General features: G+C 40.0%; 1 protein-coding gene across 1 annotated transcript in view; it reads right to left on the bottom strand.

The window, feature by feature from the left end:
* Positions 1-2,067, bottom strand: part of LOC109856343 (pituitary homeobox x) — a 31,279-nt gene extending 29,212 nt beyond the window's left edge. The window contains exon 1 of the mRNA XM_020431486.1: positions 2,043-2,067. Within this exon, the coding sequence (XP_020287075.1) occupies positions 2,043-2,067 (25 nt within the window). The remainder of the gene's footprint in view (positions 1-2,042) is intronic.
* Between the last annotated feature and the right edge of the window lie 13,553 nt (positions 2,068-15,620).

The following is a 15,620-nucleotide window of genomic DNA, read 5'->3' as shown; positions in this document are numbered from 1 at the left end:
CCGCCGCCGCCGCCGCCACCGCCTCCGGCGAGTTCGAGGCTCCCCCCGGCCCCGCCGCCCCGCTCCATACTGTAGAAGGTTAACGTCGTGTTGACTGTTCCTTACTACTCGGTGACACGATCAATCTGGCCCCGCGAGAGGCCACGAAACAGCGCGAATTAGTTCGGCCGTCGATTCTTTTTTTTACGGAGACATGCAAGCGTCTCTTCTGCGTCTCGCGGATTGTGCGTCGCAGAAAAAATCTGTCCGATCACTGGGTGTTGGTTTTTTTTTTTTTTAAAAACGTTGTCCGATCACAGGCAACGTTTGTTGTTTTATTTTGTAAAGAATATCACGTTGTTTTACGGAGAGTTTTCGTACGTATCAGAGATTCTCTCAGTCTTCCGTCGGCTGTGAATCTTCGATGGCGATTAATAATAAAAGAATTTTATTCACACATTCTTTCGTCATATATATATATATATATATAAATCTCTCTCTGTAAGATCACGTTTGCGATTTGCTTTCCAACTTATTCAGAAATCCTCGTACCGCATTCTCTAATCAAGTTGATTAAGAGGTAAACGTACGCGCCGTCGGAGAATCCGACGAGATTCCGTGTAAGAATATTCGAAAGCAAACGCGTGAAATTCACTCGTGATAGATGATATAAAGTTGTTACCCGCGGGAAACTGATAAATCATCGGCAACACGTCGCCCGCGCGTTACGTAAGAAACACGCAGTTTTAATCAACTTTTCCGCGCGCTGCTGAGAGAGAGAAGTAGGTTAAACTATCATCACTATCATTCCATCTCATAGGTGACAAGTAACAAAGTTTCCACTTTGATGAAAACTCTTGTGTCTTTGTTTGTATCTTACGTCTCTCGTTTTCCTTTGATTTTCACGTTTTTTTTTTTGTATTTCGCGCGCAAGTTTTTTGCTTAAAAGATTTGATCGGAGTAGAGGATTGTTCCGCGATTCGGAGCACTGTGCGGATAAATTAAAAACACAAAAAGACGTGATTGAAATCTGACGTGTGCAACAATTCTTCACACTAAGCCGATCACAACTGTGATCGCCAACTCACTCTTATATATGCAAGCAGGACGTTCACCAAGTGAAACAACAATCATTTTCCATCACTTGTCAAAGTGATCGAGCAACTTGACGCGAGCGACGGACGGAAACACGGCACCTATATATGTTATCACTACTTCCGGGTCCTGAGGCTTCACTCCGGCGCGTGGCACGAAGGCGACTGGATCTTCTCCTCGTGATTGTTGTTCGCCGCAGACGAACGCCGACGTTTTCCGTCACCGCACGAGCGCGTGACGATGATGACGACGATGATGATGACGACGATGATGATGATGATGATGACCGCGCGGCACTTGTCACTACTCGCACCTTCGCCCTTGACGTATGGAGAAGCGCGGAGCGGGACACGGCGATAGAGGAAAATTATAAGAAGGCGGCGGCGGTGCCGCCGGTCGCAGCGGTGTATTCCGATTTTCCCGCCGGTGGATGGAACGCGCGACGTAGTGGCTACCGGCGCCGCGTAAGTCGGCTGGTAGGTGGGTCCGCCAGGCTTAGCCAGTTGAGCCTTTCGGACTGCCTGCCGGCTTAAGTCTCTAAGTCGGTAAGCCGAGCGGATCTAGTGGTCTTGGCTGGTGCACTGGCTGCCTGGTAGCTTGCCTGCCTGGCTGCCTGGTTGCCTGACTGTCTGACTGCGCCTCTCCCTCCGACTCTCGTTCGCACTTACTCCCCTCCATGCGGATCTTCGCCTCTACACCCGGAGCCGGACTCCCCACCAGCGTGTATTTTGCTACGTACTCGCGAGAGTCGGAATCGCTTGTTCTGTCGCGCGCACCTCGCTCGCTCGCTCGCTCGCTCCCCTTGGCACGATCTCTCACGCTTGTGCCCGCGCGCGCTCGCGTCTTTCCTCCCTCGGAGATCGTCGCAACTTCGATCCCCCGTCTATTTCAACATCGTTGCGCCGCGCGATTTGTTTCTCCTGCTCCACATGTACATACGCATCCTTCGTCCACGTAGAACGAGTTACCTCGCGGATCTCTTGACGCCGTCATCTTGTTCCTCTTCTGCGTTCTCTTCAGTGTATCTCCTCAACGTCTTTGCCACAGCATCTTTTCTTCCGGAATAACGCGTAGGATATTCTTCGTCCGCCTTGTATCTAAAATTCGGTCCTAACCAACCCTCGTGGTCGCATGTTCATTGTCTTTTTTTTTCGAACCTCTTCTTTATTTTCTCGGTCATCTCGCGTGTATTTTTCACTCCCGCTGCGATCTTTTACGTATCTTTTCGCAAGCGTGGTCACTCCGGTTACATCAGCGATGTGCACCGTGTCACCCCTTCCGGGGGTCCATCTCCCTACTCTCGGATTCCAACCCCCCACCTTTGTGACCGTGGATTCGCCCCACCCTTCGGTGGCGCCGATAGTGGCGGCGGCGGCGTGCTCGCCTCTCTTCGGCCGAAAACGCACACGCACACGTGGTGTGTTTTCTCTCTTCCTTTCTCTCTCTCTCTCTCTCTCTCGAAACAACGACGGCGATCTTTTGCGGATCTTGCCGTACTACGGACGCGCGCGATTATCGTTTGTTGTTTCTCCCGATCTACCTCCCGCTATCGCCTTGACCATACGTAAGATCGCGATTCACGCCGACAAAGCAGTGTGTCTCAGAGAGATTACCCTTCGCCTTTGCCACAAAACGCGCTGTTACATCCCCATTTTTTGTTTACTTAAAAATTCTCGCACACGCGCGAACAAAACTGGATCTATCGTTGCGCGCTCCTATTTCCATCAGAAAGTCGCATCTGCTATTATCCGCGCGGTTTACAGTGGAAAAGAAAAAGGTAACATAGAAATCTAATATAGAAATCAGAAATCAACATTCTATAAATAACTGTTCCAATAATCAGAGTTTATTGATTTCCTATACAATTACAAATGTGGTCTTGATACAATCGCGCGCTATCGCAAGCCGATAACTTTACAACTATGTTTTTTTATCATTTGTATCAAATGTTATAGTTGTGTGTTTGTAATCAACCAGTTAGTGTTACGCTCAGTTATCGTTCGACTTATCAGTCGGGACAAATATCAGTTTGCGTTCCGACATCTGAAGTGTCATGTATTGGGGCGTTCTCTATTCGATTCAAGAGAGGTGTGCCTCATCGAGCGCACGTCTATGCTCCCCCAGTTTACGATATATGTATACGCGTGCACGCTTGCGCAAGAAAATGCAAATCTTGAGGAAAGGCAAATTTCCAGCTGCTTGAGTTACTGCCGAGCGACATGGTTCGCATTCGTGTACGGTGAATGAATTGATCTCCGAGTTGTGAGAATTTATTATGTGTTGCAGTTTTCTTTTTTTTTCTCTCTCTTTTTTCCTCAATAATTTTTTTATATTTTTGATTTTTAAAATTCATGGAGAACACAACGATCTCGGAATGTACCATATCGAATAACACAAATATATTGAAAATAGTTCTGAATGCAACGGACAAAACTTGTTTTTTATTTAATATATTTAAAAATTAAAAAATTTATCAAATCCAGACAAAATTTATACATCTCTATAATTAAATCAAATTGTTATTTCTTATGTAATCAGCGATCACATATTGCAATAATAACCGAGTACGCAACATATACTAAATTTTCTTTCGAAAAACTTTGAAGAGTTGACAAATTCTAAATCCGATAGCAAGGTTCAAGGGGGTTCGGAGACAAAGTAGGCCGCGCAAAATCGTCACCGGGAAGAACGTCGTGACTGGCATCAAGAAGTTGTCAAGCAACGCGAAACAACTCGAGGGAAATGACGAACGCGAGAGTATGCAGAAGAGGAAAAGGCGAATATAAAGGGAGAACACACACCGGAAGGAAAACGGAAAAAGGACGGAGAGAGAGAGAGAGAGAGAGAGAGTGGCTATCGGTGGCATAAAGAGCGGAGATGGGTGTGAGAGGAGGGATGTGCGACTCTAAAGCACTCAATGGAGGAGAACGCGGGTTGCGCGCGGAAAACGAAGAGCGCGATACGAAAACGGGGGTTGTAGCGGCAGTACATACGTCAAGCTAGGAACAGAGCGCCATCCTGGGGATCCCCTAACGCCTCGGGGAAAGTAGAGGAGACAAATGACAAGATGGCCACGCCTACCGCGCGGGCCGCGTGGGCGTTATTTGCCGGTGTGTGCGTGTGACTTCCCAGAGTTGAGAGCCAGAGTGGGAGTATCCACATCGACGATTTGGTGGGACATAGGAGCGAGAGGAAAGGAGCAAGAGAAAGAGATACAGAGAGAGAGAGAGAGAGAGAGAGAGAGAGAGAGAGAGAGTGAGAGAATGTTACAGTGTACAAGAAACGCGTGAGTGCGGGGTGGGACGTGTTTACCAGGGTGTCTCCTGATTTTTGAAGCGACCGACCGAGTTATATGAACAACTCACTGAGGATGCGACGTCGTCCGCGACCAAAAAATCGTGGAAACTACCTTACCTCGGGTAAATTAAAGTCCAAGATGATAGTCCCGAGGATGGATTCCGGATAAAATATATAGCGTTCAAAGTTGCATTGGCGAGGAAAATAATTTATGTCTTCTATCTCGTTGCATCGACGTCTTATGAGACGTTTTATTTTTTTTTTTTTTATAATATTGGCAGATTTATTGACATATCGACATGTTTCAATATATTTTAGTGATATTTAATATTACTTTGAATTAACAAAATTGCAGTATACACGTGCGCATGTGCGGTGAGATGTATCTTAAAATAAGATAACAAATAGATCTTTTAAAACGGAAGAATCAGGAAAATTTTTCTTTGTATCACCATAATTATTGCAATTCGGTAATAAATATAAGGACTACGCGTAATCTATTATCTATGTGTGTGTAGAAGAACCACTCGTGTGTGTATGTGTACGGCACACACACGGATTTTGCGGCTAGCCTCAATGTTGAGGCTGTCACATACGATTGCACCCTCTATTCGGTATTAGTCTCTCTCGATCAACGTTCAGTTCTGACTGCGTTTCGACAATCCTGTTCTATCGGTGGTTAAACTTTCCGCAATGTGTTCTGTCGACGCAGTTTTTCTCCATCACAGATATCTAATATACTCTGTACTCGACACACGTATAAAGTATATTCACGTTGTAAAAACTGTAGAATAGAAGAGATACATTTGTTTTATTTTTAATATTTAAAAAAGCGTATCGGTGGTTCTTTTATCTTCTCTGCCCCCCCCCCCCCCCATTTAGTTTATCGTCTTATCTGGCGTTTTTGTTTTATATAAAAATTACAAACAATAACACTTATGTAAATAAAATACTTGGATAAAAATATTTAACACATCTTTCTATAAAACTTCAAACTGTGGAAAGAGAGTTTAAAAAAAAAATTAAAATAATCTTAATATTAATTTATATACATGTAAGGGTGATCAACTTTTAAAATTATCAAGACCAGTAAGAGTTTTGGTTTTTATCTATTATTCTATCAATGTTTATAATAATGCCAATATTACGAAAAAACTTTGTAATTAAGCACTTACATGAACAAAACAAAATTGCAAAATCGGGAGAGTACTAGATTAATTTGTTCTAATATTTCGTATAACTTAAAGTTTTTTTATCTTAACGAGCTGGGGTAAAACAAGAACCTTGCATTGTCTAATTAACATCCGTAATTTCAATTATTACTTCGCGTCATACTACGCGAAATTGTTATTTGTACTTGCCATTTGTTCGATATCGGCGACAACCATAAACTAAGTTATTGCCGGGATGTCATAAAAGGATAAGATAGGCATTTATCAGCTACGAGCGGTTGCTCGCAAATACACATCTGACGTTAAACATTTGCTAGAACGATTTTTTGCCAAAAGATGTTAATATAAAAATCAATAAGAAAAAGACTCGGTGAATCATATTGTAAATTGTGTGCGTTGCAATTTGAAAAATAATATAAATGTCAAAAAATAAAAATTTAAAAGTAGTTAATTAATAACTACTATTTCAATTTAATACTATTTCTCGATAAAATTGTGAAATGTCTGTTTTATTTAATGCATTTTATATATAATGATTTTGCATATTTTTACTGACTGAAAATTGCCTTTTATTTCGTAAGATATACATTTGTGTTGCATATTAAATTTTTATCTTCTTTCGATGAGGCACATGACATTGATTATGTTCAGATAATTCTTCTTGTGTATAAGCATGAAATATTCAGAAAACGATTTTTTCCGTTTCAAAATTGACTTTCACAATGAAAATTTATAACTTTTAAGTGCAATCTTTTCAAAAGTTTTTTAACACCGATTGTTTTAATTCGAGAAATCTTTTATGATTATACAGACCGCTGTTAAACACATTGAATAACAAAATAAAAATTTGTTTCCAAACAGAAAAATGAAAGAACAGGAGGAAAGGGAGGAGAGGTATCTTCTCAGTTTATATTCGAGAAAATATCGACTTATGATAGGCGGGATAAGTCGGTCGGTGCGCGAGTGCCGTAAAAGATCTATCGACGGCACAGAACGTTTCTATGACTGCAAGTGAGCAGATCAATTGCCGCCGCCGCCGCCGCCGCCGCCGAGACGTGACTCGCTCGTGTTTTACTAGCGATAGTAAACGCCCGTCGCGCAAACAATCGATACCTGGTGCGGAATATCGTTTTTGAGATTCGTATCTGTCGTCGCGCGCGATAAGCGTCCTTCTTTGTGCCCGCGCGCGTTCGTCTCCGCCGCCTCCTTCACCTTCTTCCTCCGCCGAATCCCAACAAAGAGGCCTCGGAGGCTACGAAGGTAAAGAGGTCGCATTCTTCCGATTTTACAATCCTCCCTTATCTCGCTGCGTTCTCGGAATACGATACGCATCTCGTGATATGCGCTTATTGCAGGATAATCGATTTGCCGATTGTGTGACCAGTTTCATCCGCTTTGACATTATCGCCAAATATCGTTCAAATCCGATGCGCATGTGTGCACTTGAATGAGAGAAGTGATTTTGTTTTTAGACACTGATTTGATATAAATATCCGATTGTGCACTATGTTATTAAGCTTATGTACATATGTACATAAAGCTTAATCACCAAAAAATAAATAAAATTTTGTTAGAAGAAAAAAGTATTCTTATATTAGGTCTACCGGAAAGTTCTGTCCGTTTTTGGAATAAAACAAAATACATAAATTTTTCTGAATTTTTCAAAAATGGGATATACAAATTTCCCTCACGCTGGCGAGAAATCATTAATAATAATAGCAATTATATTATTTAATAAAGTTTATTGACGGTAAGAAAAATTTGTATTTTGTTTTATTCCAAAAAACGGACAGAACTTTCCGGTAGACCTAATATATACATCACACACACTCATAAAAAAATGTGAAAATTTATTAATTTATACGACAGACAAGTGCAACTCCATCGCGATTTGAATTTGACTTTGAAGCGACGCGTTGCAGAAAGAGATAATGCGATGATTTACAACATCCTTGATTAGTTTCGTTCTCTATCTTGGACGGCCGGTAAATGATAAAAAAAAAAAACCTCTAATCTATCTATCTTGATTGTAAAATCAGACGCGTCGAGGGTTTATCTGCGAGCGGCATCTTTTCGTCGGTTCAACTCAACAAACGTAATGAGCGGAATAACTCGTCGTTTCTATGATAACACTAGAATATCAAGTGCGAACAAACTGCACGTACCAAAAAAAAAAAAAAAAAGTGCAATCTCGAGTTTTTATATTCTCGCACGAAGGTGTCGCATCGATTGCAAGAACGACGAAGACTTGAAATGTTTCGCTTCGCGTTTCGATTTCGTTTACTCTGTGTGTGGTGTCTCGTCTTTCTCACCCTCCTTTCCTCTATCGTCCGGCTGTGTGAAGTTTTTTCCTTTTTCTTCTCAACTTACCCTCGACTCCCACTCCATAGCGGCCAAGTCGTTCGGTCGTTACGGCGCTCCGTCTTTACAAATTTTATATCATTTTTATGAGGCATAAAGTCGTCGAGAGAAGGCGACTGCGGATAGAAGAGAGAGAGAGTTAAAGTGTGAGCGCGACGCTACGCGAAGGGGAAGTTTCTCCGTTTAAACCACCCCTCTCGATCCTGTGTGTCACCCCCCACCGGTCGAGTTGTAGTCACGTGGCTGGGCGGAGCGGATTGCATCCCCTCGTGTTCGCTCGGCGAAGAAAGGAGTAAAACAATGACGCGGGAGGGGATAGTGTACCGCGTTAGGGGTAGCGGACTGTATTTCGCGCCGGACGAACTCTATATCGAGGAACGCTTCGTTGTCTTGTCCTGTTGAAAAAATTCGCGATAGCCGATACGTCTTTTTCATCCGCGAAGCAAAATAGTAGATTCGAAGAATATTGTCGATTTTTATATTGTACGGTTTTTTTTATAGATAAACAGAGATATTGAAACGTATAATAAATAAGATACATATATATATATAATATGTAGATAATTTTACGTCTAATGTTAATATTATTTATACAGATATTTTCATAAAAAAAAAAAAAACAAGTGAAGTAAAGCACATAACAAAATGTTATGTAAAAATGATCTAAAATTTTAAAATTGTTTGAAATTTATCTACATGTGTTTTTGAGATATATATATTTACTATATTAAAAATGAAGTAGATGAAATCGGTATGTAACGATGATATATCGTAGCAAATCGACTGTGATTGAAAGTGAACAGCGAAATGATAAGTCACAGAACACACATCGCGAATCGATTGACCCTTCGCGACTATGCCGCTCACACCGGCCGATTATACCGGCGCGCAAGGATTACTTCCAGTTTAAGGTTAATCCTGTTTAAGATGAACGGAAAGTAGGCGAAAACTTGGCTTCTTACTCGGTCAGCCTTCCGGCGATAGTGCGGCTTAGCGGCATTAGGAACGACGATCTCGTTAACGAGCTTTCAATGGAGCTGTAGGTAGACGATTCCACTCGCAGATTCGTTTCGCGCATCTTTAAATACAACGTAGCACGAGAGGGACTCGATTCCCCAACAAGTTTGACATCGTTGTCGCTTGATTCGCGCGTCTCGCTAAGTGGAAAGAAATAGAATTTATCTACGACTTTTCCATATAACATTATCTCATCGAAACTATACATATATATATACACCGAAAAAATTATATTCTTGTAAGTAGAAGATTTTATACTTAAAAAAATCGTCTTAAAGATTTTAGATGATATTCTTCTGAAATTAAGAATACATTCTTTATTTAAGAATATAGTCTTTTTCGATAGTGAGATATATATGTTTTTCTCTATAGAGGCTTTTTATATTCTAATCAGTATATATATTCTTATCAATATTACTATTTAGAGGATTTTCCTCTTAAAATAAGAAACTCTTCTTGGCGCCTATTTTAGTATAAAATATACTTAAAGTAAGTGGGATATACATATGTATCCTCGAAATAAGAATACAATTTTTTCGGTGTATATATGTATAGATGATATTACATAAATAAATAAATTTACTTTGCTTATATTGTATGTAAAATACACAACGTTCTTAATATTGTGTGATTCATAAACATTTAACATTTACAATAAAACTTTGCAGTGCATATGTTATCTTTAAATGCACGACAGTACCATGTACGAGTACATAGTACGTACATAAGTATACAGAACTTTTTTCTCTGTTCTTTTTAAGCGCTATCCTTCTCTTTCTCTGTTACTTTGAAATTCAACGCGCACGTGTAAACGGCATCACCCTTTTGCGTGTTTTGATAAATGAACCGCGAGCACCGTCATCCCCTTACCCGACCTCCTTCAGCCCCCTTGATTCCACTCCATCAATTTTCAATCACAAAGAAGTCTGTGCTCCGTCGCTGCCACGGTTATCGCTCCTTCTCTTTGGCCAGGTTATAGCTACCTCTACATATATGCGCGCTCGTTTCTATCTTCTTTCATATCCCTTTCTCTCGCGAAGTTCACCTGTCTTAGTCTCCAAATATCTTTTGCCACGAGGGTGACGAAGATGTTTTTTTTTTTTTTTTTTTTTCTAATCTCCGTCAATATGTTGGAAAAAAAATTACTCAACTTTTTCTTTATCTTTCGAGGGATTTGCAAAAATATATTACAAACAAATTGACAACACGTATATTGTATGTATATATTTACTTTTATCTTTTTGAATAAAACTATCATTTAACAATAAAGAAATCTCGATTTGCATTTGCATCGCACGCAGCGTTATGCGAGTTTAATTTTTTAAAAACCGCTACAGTAAAATTATGGTTTAACACAAAAACGAAATGGATAAACTGTTCTGACGAACACTACGAAAAAAAAAAAATTATTCGTTTCGTTGGTTAATGCGTGTTGCGCGGGATTACAAAGGATAAAGTGAGGCGTGCAAGATAAGCAAGTGCTTTTTTTATTATTATTGGCAAATGCTCGAGTCTCGTGCGTGACTAATCCTAATGAAAGCGGACAGCACGCATTGGTTGTGTTTAAACGCCAATGGAGATAATAAACGTACAACGATGGCAAACATTAACAATTTTACAAATAATCTTCTTTCGCACCGACTGGTTCGAAACCATAAAGATATTTTCTGTCACGTGAACATTGGGTTTTCTTTTTTTGTTGTTTTTATTTTTTTGTTGACTTACAAAAAAAAACAACAACATGTAAAAAATTAAATTAGATCCAAAGATTGTATCATCACCCCTTTTATCTCTTTTCGGGGCGAGACTCCCGGTTTCGAGATCGCGAAATAATATCGAGCCCCCGCTAAAATCAAAGAAATCTTCCGTAAATCCAGCCAACAATCTCCTTCGTAGTCCTGCGGACGACCCGTCAGGCCGCAAAATATACTTGAAATTACGATCTATCCAGTTGGAGGGACGTTTTCTTGCCCTCGATTCCGGCCTCGAGTAACCGAGAAGGTCTCTCTCTCTCTCTCTCTCCTGGTCCTTCTCGAAATTACTCCGATTGCGCGAGTGTGTGCGTTGTATATCGCGTGCGTCGATATCACGAACACATCCCGGCCAGTCACCTACACACGCGCGGTCACATCGATATTTTCACACCCACATCGGTCGCGCGCTGGTATTATATCGGTCTCTCGCGGAGGCGCACACGCGAGCGGAGAAGCTCGTGGCGGGGCGTGTAGGTGAAGCGCCGCGCCGAGAAGAGAGTTTACCCCGCGATTCCCTTCCCATCCTATACAACTCCGGCAACACGCCGACGGCCAATGGAAACGCGAGTTCGGGGCGGTGCCTTCGGCCTCGGCCAACATGGCAGCTCTTCGTCTTGCTCGGCCGACACACAGTGCGGAGGAAGATCCACTTCGTACGTCTCCCCGTCGATACTCCCGTTTTTCCACCTATTGTTCCTCGCACGTTTCATTGTCGCGGCGCCCTTCGAGCCGCATCTCCTCTTGCCAGCCACCGGCCGCCAGAAATTTCACGATGCAGTGACCCACGTAATTCGAGCCGGACGGGCGCCTGGCACACATTGTTTTCAGTAAATGTCAGAGACACGGCTCGATTCGCTCGAGAGAGAAAGAGAGAAAGAGAGAGAGAGAGAAAGAGAGCAGGTTCACGGAGACTCCAGACGTGAGGTGAAGTGCAAGCGACAGGTGAAATGATTGTTGCATCGCTCTTAATTTACAGCTCGCCGTTTGTTAAATGTATCACGGAGTGCACACGGTATAGCTTCTTAGTATTCGGAATTCACATTCATATAAAAAAGCCTCACACTCTTAAAAAAAACTTTTTATATATAATTCCGACAAATTGCGTATTTAAAATTATATTTTTCCCTCTTTTCTCTCGAGTCCGCTGATAAATTAGATAAACTTTTTTCTTGTTGAAAATAAAAAGCTTGTAAAAGCGAAACACACATATATAAACTTACGATTTTATTCTTGCGTTGTTAATACAAATGTCAGAGGGAATTTATTCGAGAAATCAATGGATCAAAAAAATCAATGGATCAATAGATATAATCAATTGTTGAAATCTCTGTTTTTTTGTAAGATCTGCAGAGAGATGGTGTTAATAATGATGTGTATAATGAATTTTGCAATTTTCCGAGCCGACTATCGTCATCCGTCGCGTAACGATTATGAGGATTGAGTAATTAATTACAATTTGATGATGTGATTTAATTAAAAGGTCACAATCAGCATTATAATTTTTGAATCGTTGACGCGACAATACTTTAATTTTATTTTATAAATCGGTTATAAAAGAATTTGTATTTCTTTAAGTTTTGTTTCTAGTTTTCATTTTTATTCGATGCGCGCAAACCCTCGATCGAACTCGCGGCGAAACGAATTTTATTTATACTTCTTTTCCAAATCCGAGAATGCGAGACACAAGTATAAGAGGAGGGGGGATACACGTCAATAATATATCATTAGAGGATTTTATGCGACTTTGAAAACGGAATTTTGGCGCGAGCCCCGTGGCTAATCTCTCATATAGATATAATAATGACTGGAAAAGCATTGTATGTTTGCCCGCGGAAAATTCATTTGGTCTGAAGCTCCGCATAACTTATAATGGCTTAGGTGATATCGCAAATTATTTTCCCACCGTGGCCCGTGGATTAAGCACCGACTGCCTAAAATAATTATCCCCGTCCTATCTGCGCGCCAATGATAATGTTTCTATATAAATACCTTAAAAGCTAAGAGCCTTGTGCACTTGAATTTTCCGCGACGCTTCTAAATATACCCCCCTACCTGGATTATAATTGTCCTGTCGCGTCGTTTCGGAACAGCTTCCTGTAAATATGCGAAGAATTGGTAAAGAAACTCTTAAAAAACTTAGTATAATCAAAATATATTTTTTTTTTCCAATAAAAGCAATGAGACACATATATAGAAAATATTACACCGAAAAAATTGTATTCTTGTTTTGAGGATATCCCACTTACTTTAAGTATATTTTATATATACTAAAATAGGCGCCAAGAAGAGTTTCTTATTTTAAGGGGAAAATCCTCTAAATAGTAATATTGATAAGAATATGTACTGATTAGAATATAAAAAGCCTCTATAAAAAAACATATATATCTCACTATCGAAAAAGACTATATTCTTAAGTAAAGAATATATTCTTAATTTCAGAAGAATATTATCTAAAATCTTTAAGAAGATTTTTTAAGTATAAAATCTTCTACTTACGAGAATATAATTTTTTCGGTGTATATATATATATACACGTACACCGAAAAAATTGTATTCTTATTTTGAGGATCCCACTTACTTTAAGTATATTTTATACTAAAATAGGCGCCAAGAAGAGTTTCTTATTTTAAGAGGAAAAGCCTCTAAATAGTAATATTGATAAGAATATATACTGATTAGAATATAAAAAGCCTCTATAGAAAAACATATATATCTCACTATCAAAAAAGACTATATTCTTAAATAAAGAATATATTCTTAATTTCAGAAGAATATCATCTAAAATCTTTAAGATTTTTTAAGTATAAAATCTACTTACAAGAATATAATTTTTTCGGTGTATATAGAAAATAAATATATTACATAGAATATATAAAAATATATTATATAGAAAAAATATATAGAAGAAATATATTATATAGAAAAAAATTTACCTTGTACAATACGTTATTACTCAATATTTTGACTAATTTATACATTAAATGTAAAGTGAAGAATATTTTTTTTAAGTTGCGTTTTTATTTAGTTTGTAAAATACACATATTTTCTTTCTCTCTCTCTCTCTCTCTCTCTCTCTCTCTCTCTCTCTCTCTTTTTCTCGCATCTTTGAACATACGCACCGCCGTGCGACGTACACGAGTATACGTTTCAAGGACCGACATAAAGATAAGATCCTTCCACGAAGACAGTAGGAACAAAGATTGTAAGAAGGTGTGAAACGAGCCACGTGCTCTACCGCACGCTCATATATCATGACTCTCTCTCTCTCCATCTCTCGTCTGTTTTTTTTTTCTTTTTCCTCTCTTTGCATCTCTCTGTCATTTCGATGCTGCAAGGGTGCATAAAGGAGAAGGGGAAAACGCGGCGGCAGTCTATGAATATTCTCGTTTGCTCTCCGGCAATGAAATGATGAACGACACACCCCCGTTCGCGCCATCGCCAACCCGCGCCTTTCACCAATGTCCTACCGAAAAGAAGGAGCTCGGTTTTCTCCCGCGGTTCCTTCATGCGAACCGTACCATCGGTTCCTTAAAGTTCTGCAAGCGTCAGAACCACCCTCGGTCTCATTTATCAAAATCAAGCCGCCGCTATTGGCAACCGACGTAATTGCTCGACTGCGCGCGTTCGACGGAATCGTTAAGATCTATTTAGACGGTCTATTTAAGCGGCACATCTAACGACCGATCGTGTCGCGCAACATCATTTTAAATATCATTTCGTTAGACAAAATGATTTGTAAATTAATAATGAAGAAGGATAAGATTTTTCGAGGCTCGGAAGTCTTTAAACTAATGAATGAATTAAATTCGGGTTGTTTGAGCCTTTTTGCAGGATGTTGCAGAGAATGTGCAGAGAATGTGCTTAAATATATATATATATATATGCATACACATATATTTAACGAAATAATTTTTTTCCTTCATATCGGATGCTGGATTTGCATCACGTATATATGAAGGACCCCGTATACCCCCCTAACTAATTTTAAAATATTGCGAAAAAAACTCCTCAGCCAGGAGTCGAACCTGATGATTTGTCTCATTTTTTGTAATTTTTTTTAACTTTGAAATGTATCAGCAAAATGTGATATATATTTAAGCGTGGGTGTTTATTGTTTCTCAATGATAAAATTTAGTAAGAAACAAAAAGCCACCTCGGCAACTCGGGGGAAGGGGGGGGGCGATTTAAGACTCAATTTTGTTTCTCGAGTGAAATTATAATCGAGATGTAATAAATGCTGCAGCCGCGCAACGCGGGGAAATTCCCCTTAATTCTCCTGGGCAATAAAAAGCGCTGTTTGGAGGGAAATTGAAGTGGGCTCCGATTGCGGTTTCGAAATCACGCAGTTTTCTTTTTATCTGACGTTTACTTTTGCGGCGATTTCACGTTCGGCGACGTGACGCTCGATGTGCAGCGGCTCACCTTGCCGATGACTGACGGCTCGTAAAACCTTATCGCGTCTGTTGTTCAGTGCGAGCAAACGAGCCCCTCCCGACGCTATCGCTTCTCTCTCCTCGGGTTTTACGTAAATACAAGAAACGATTAAGGAGAGTGTGCGAGCGCGATCCTCGCGCGCGCTCCAACTTTCCCTCTTTTTCCTTCCCCAAATATTCTCGCTAGTCTATACGTAAATTCTACCGGCACAGCGTAACTTTTTTTTTTTTTTATTTTACTTTCGACCTGCCAATTTCCGAGATGTTTGAATATGTCGTCACAAACCGAAAATCACAAACGACGGTTTGCTAGATGATTGCGATGTGTGAGAATATACAGAACACACAAAATCCTCTCTATGAGTTTCTCTTGACCACAAAATCTTGTGTATGAGAGTTTTTTCTTTTTTTTTATTAAAAACTCTCGGGTTGAATATCTTTTTATTTCTACACCGAAAAAATTATATTCTCGTAAGTAGAAGATTTTATACTTAAAAAATCTTCTTAAAGAT

This window comes from Pseudomyrmex gracilis, unplaced genomic scaffold, assembly GCF_002006095.1.
Source record: "Pseudomyrmex gracilis isolate BER0280 unplaced genomic scaffold, ASM200609v1 scaffold_115, whole genome shotgun sequence".
In the NCBI taxonomy this organism is placed as follows: Eukaryota; Metazoa; Arthropoda; class Insecta; order Hymenoptera; family Formicidae; genus Pseudomyrmex; species Pseudomyrmex gracilis.
The sequence above is the reverse complement of the archived record's forward strand: the minus strand, read 5'-3'. Positions and strand labels throughout refer to the sequence as shown.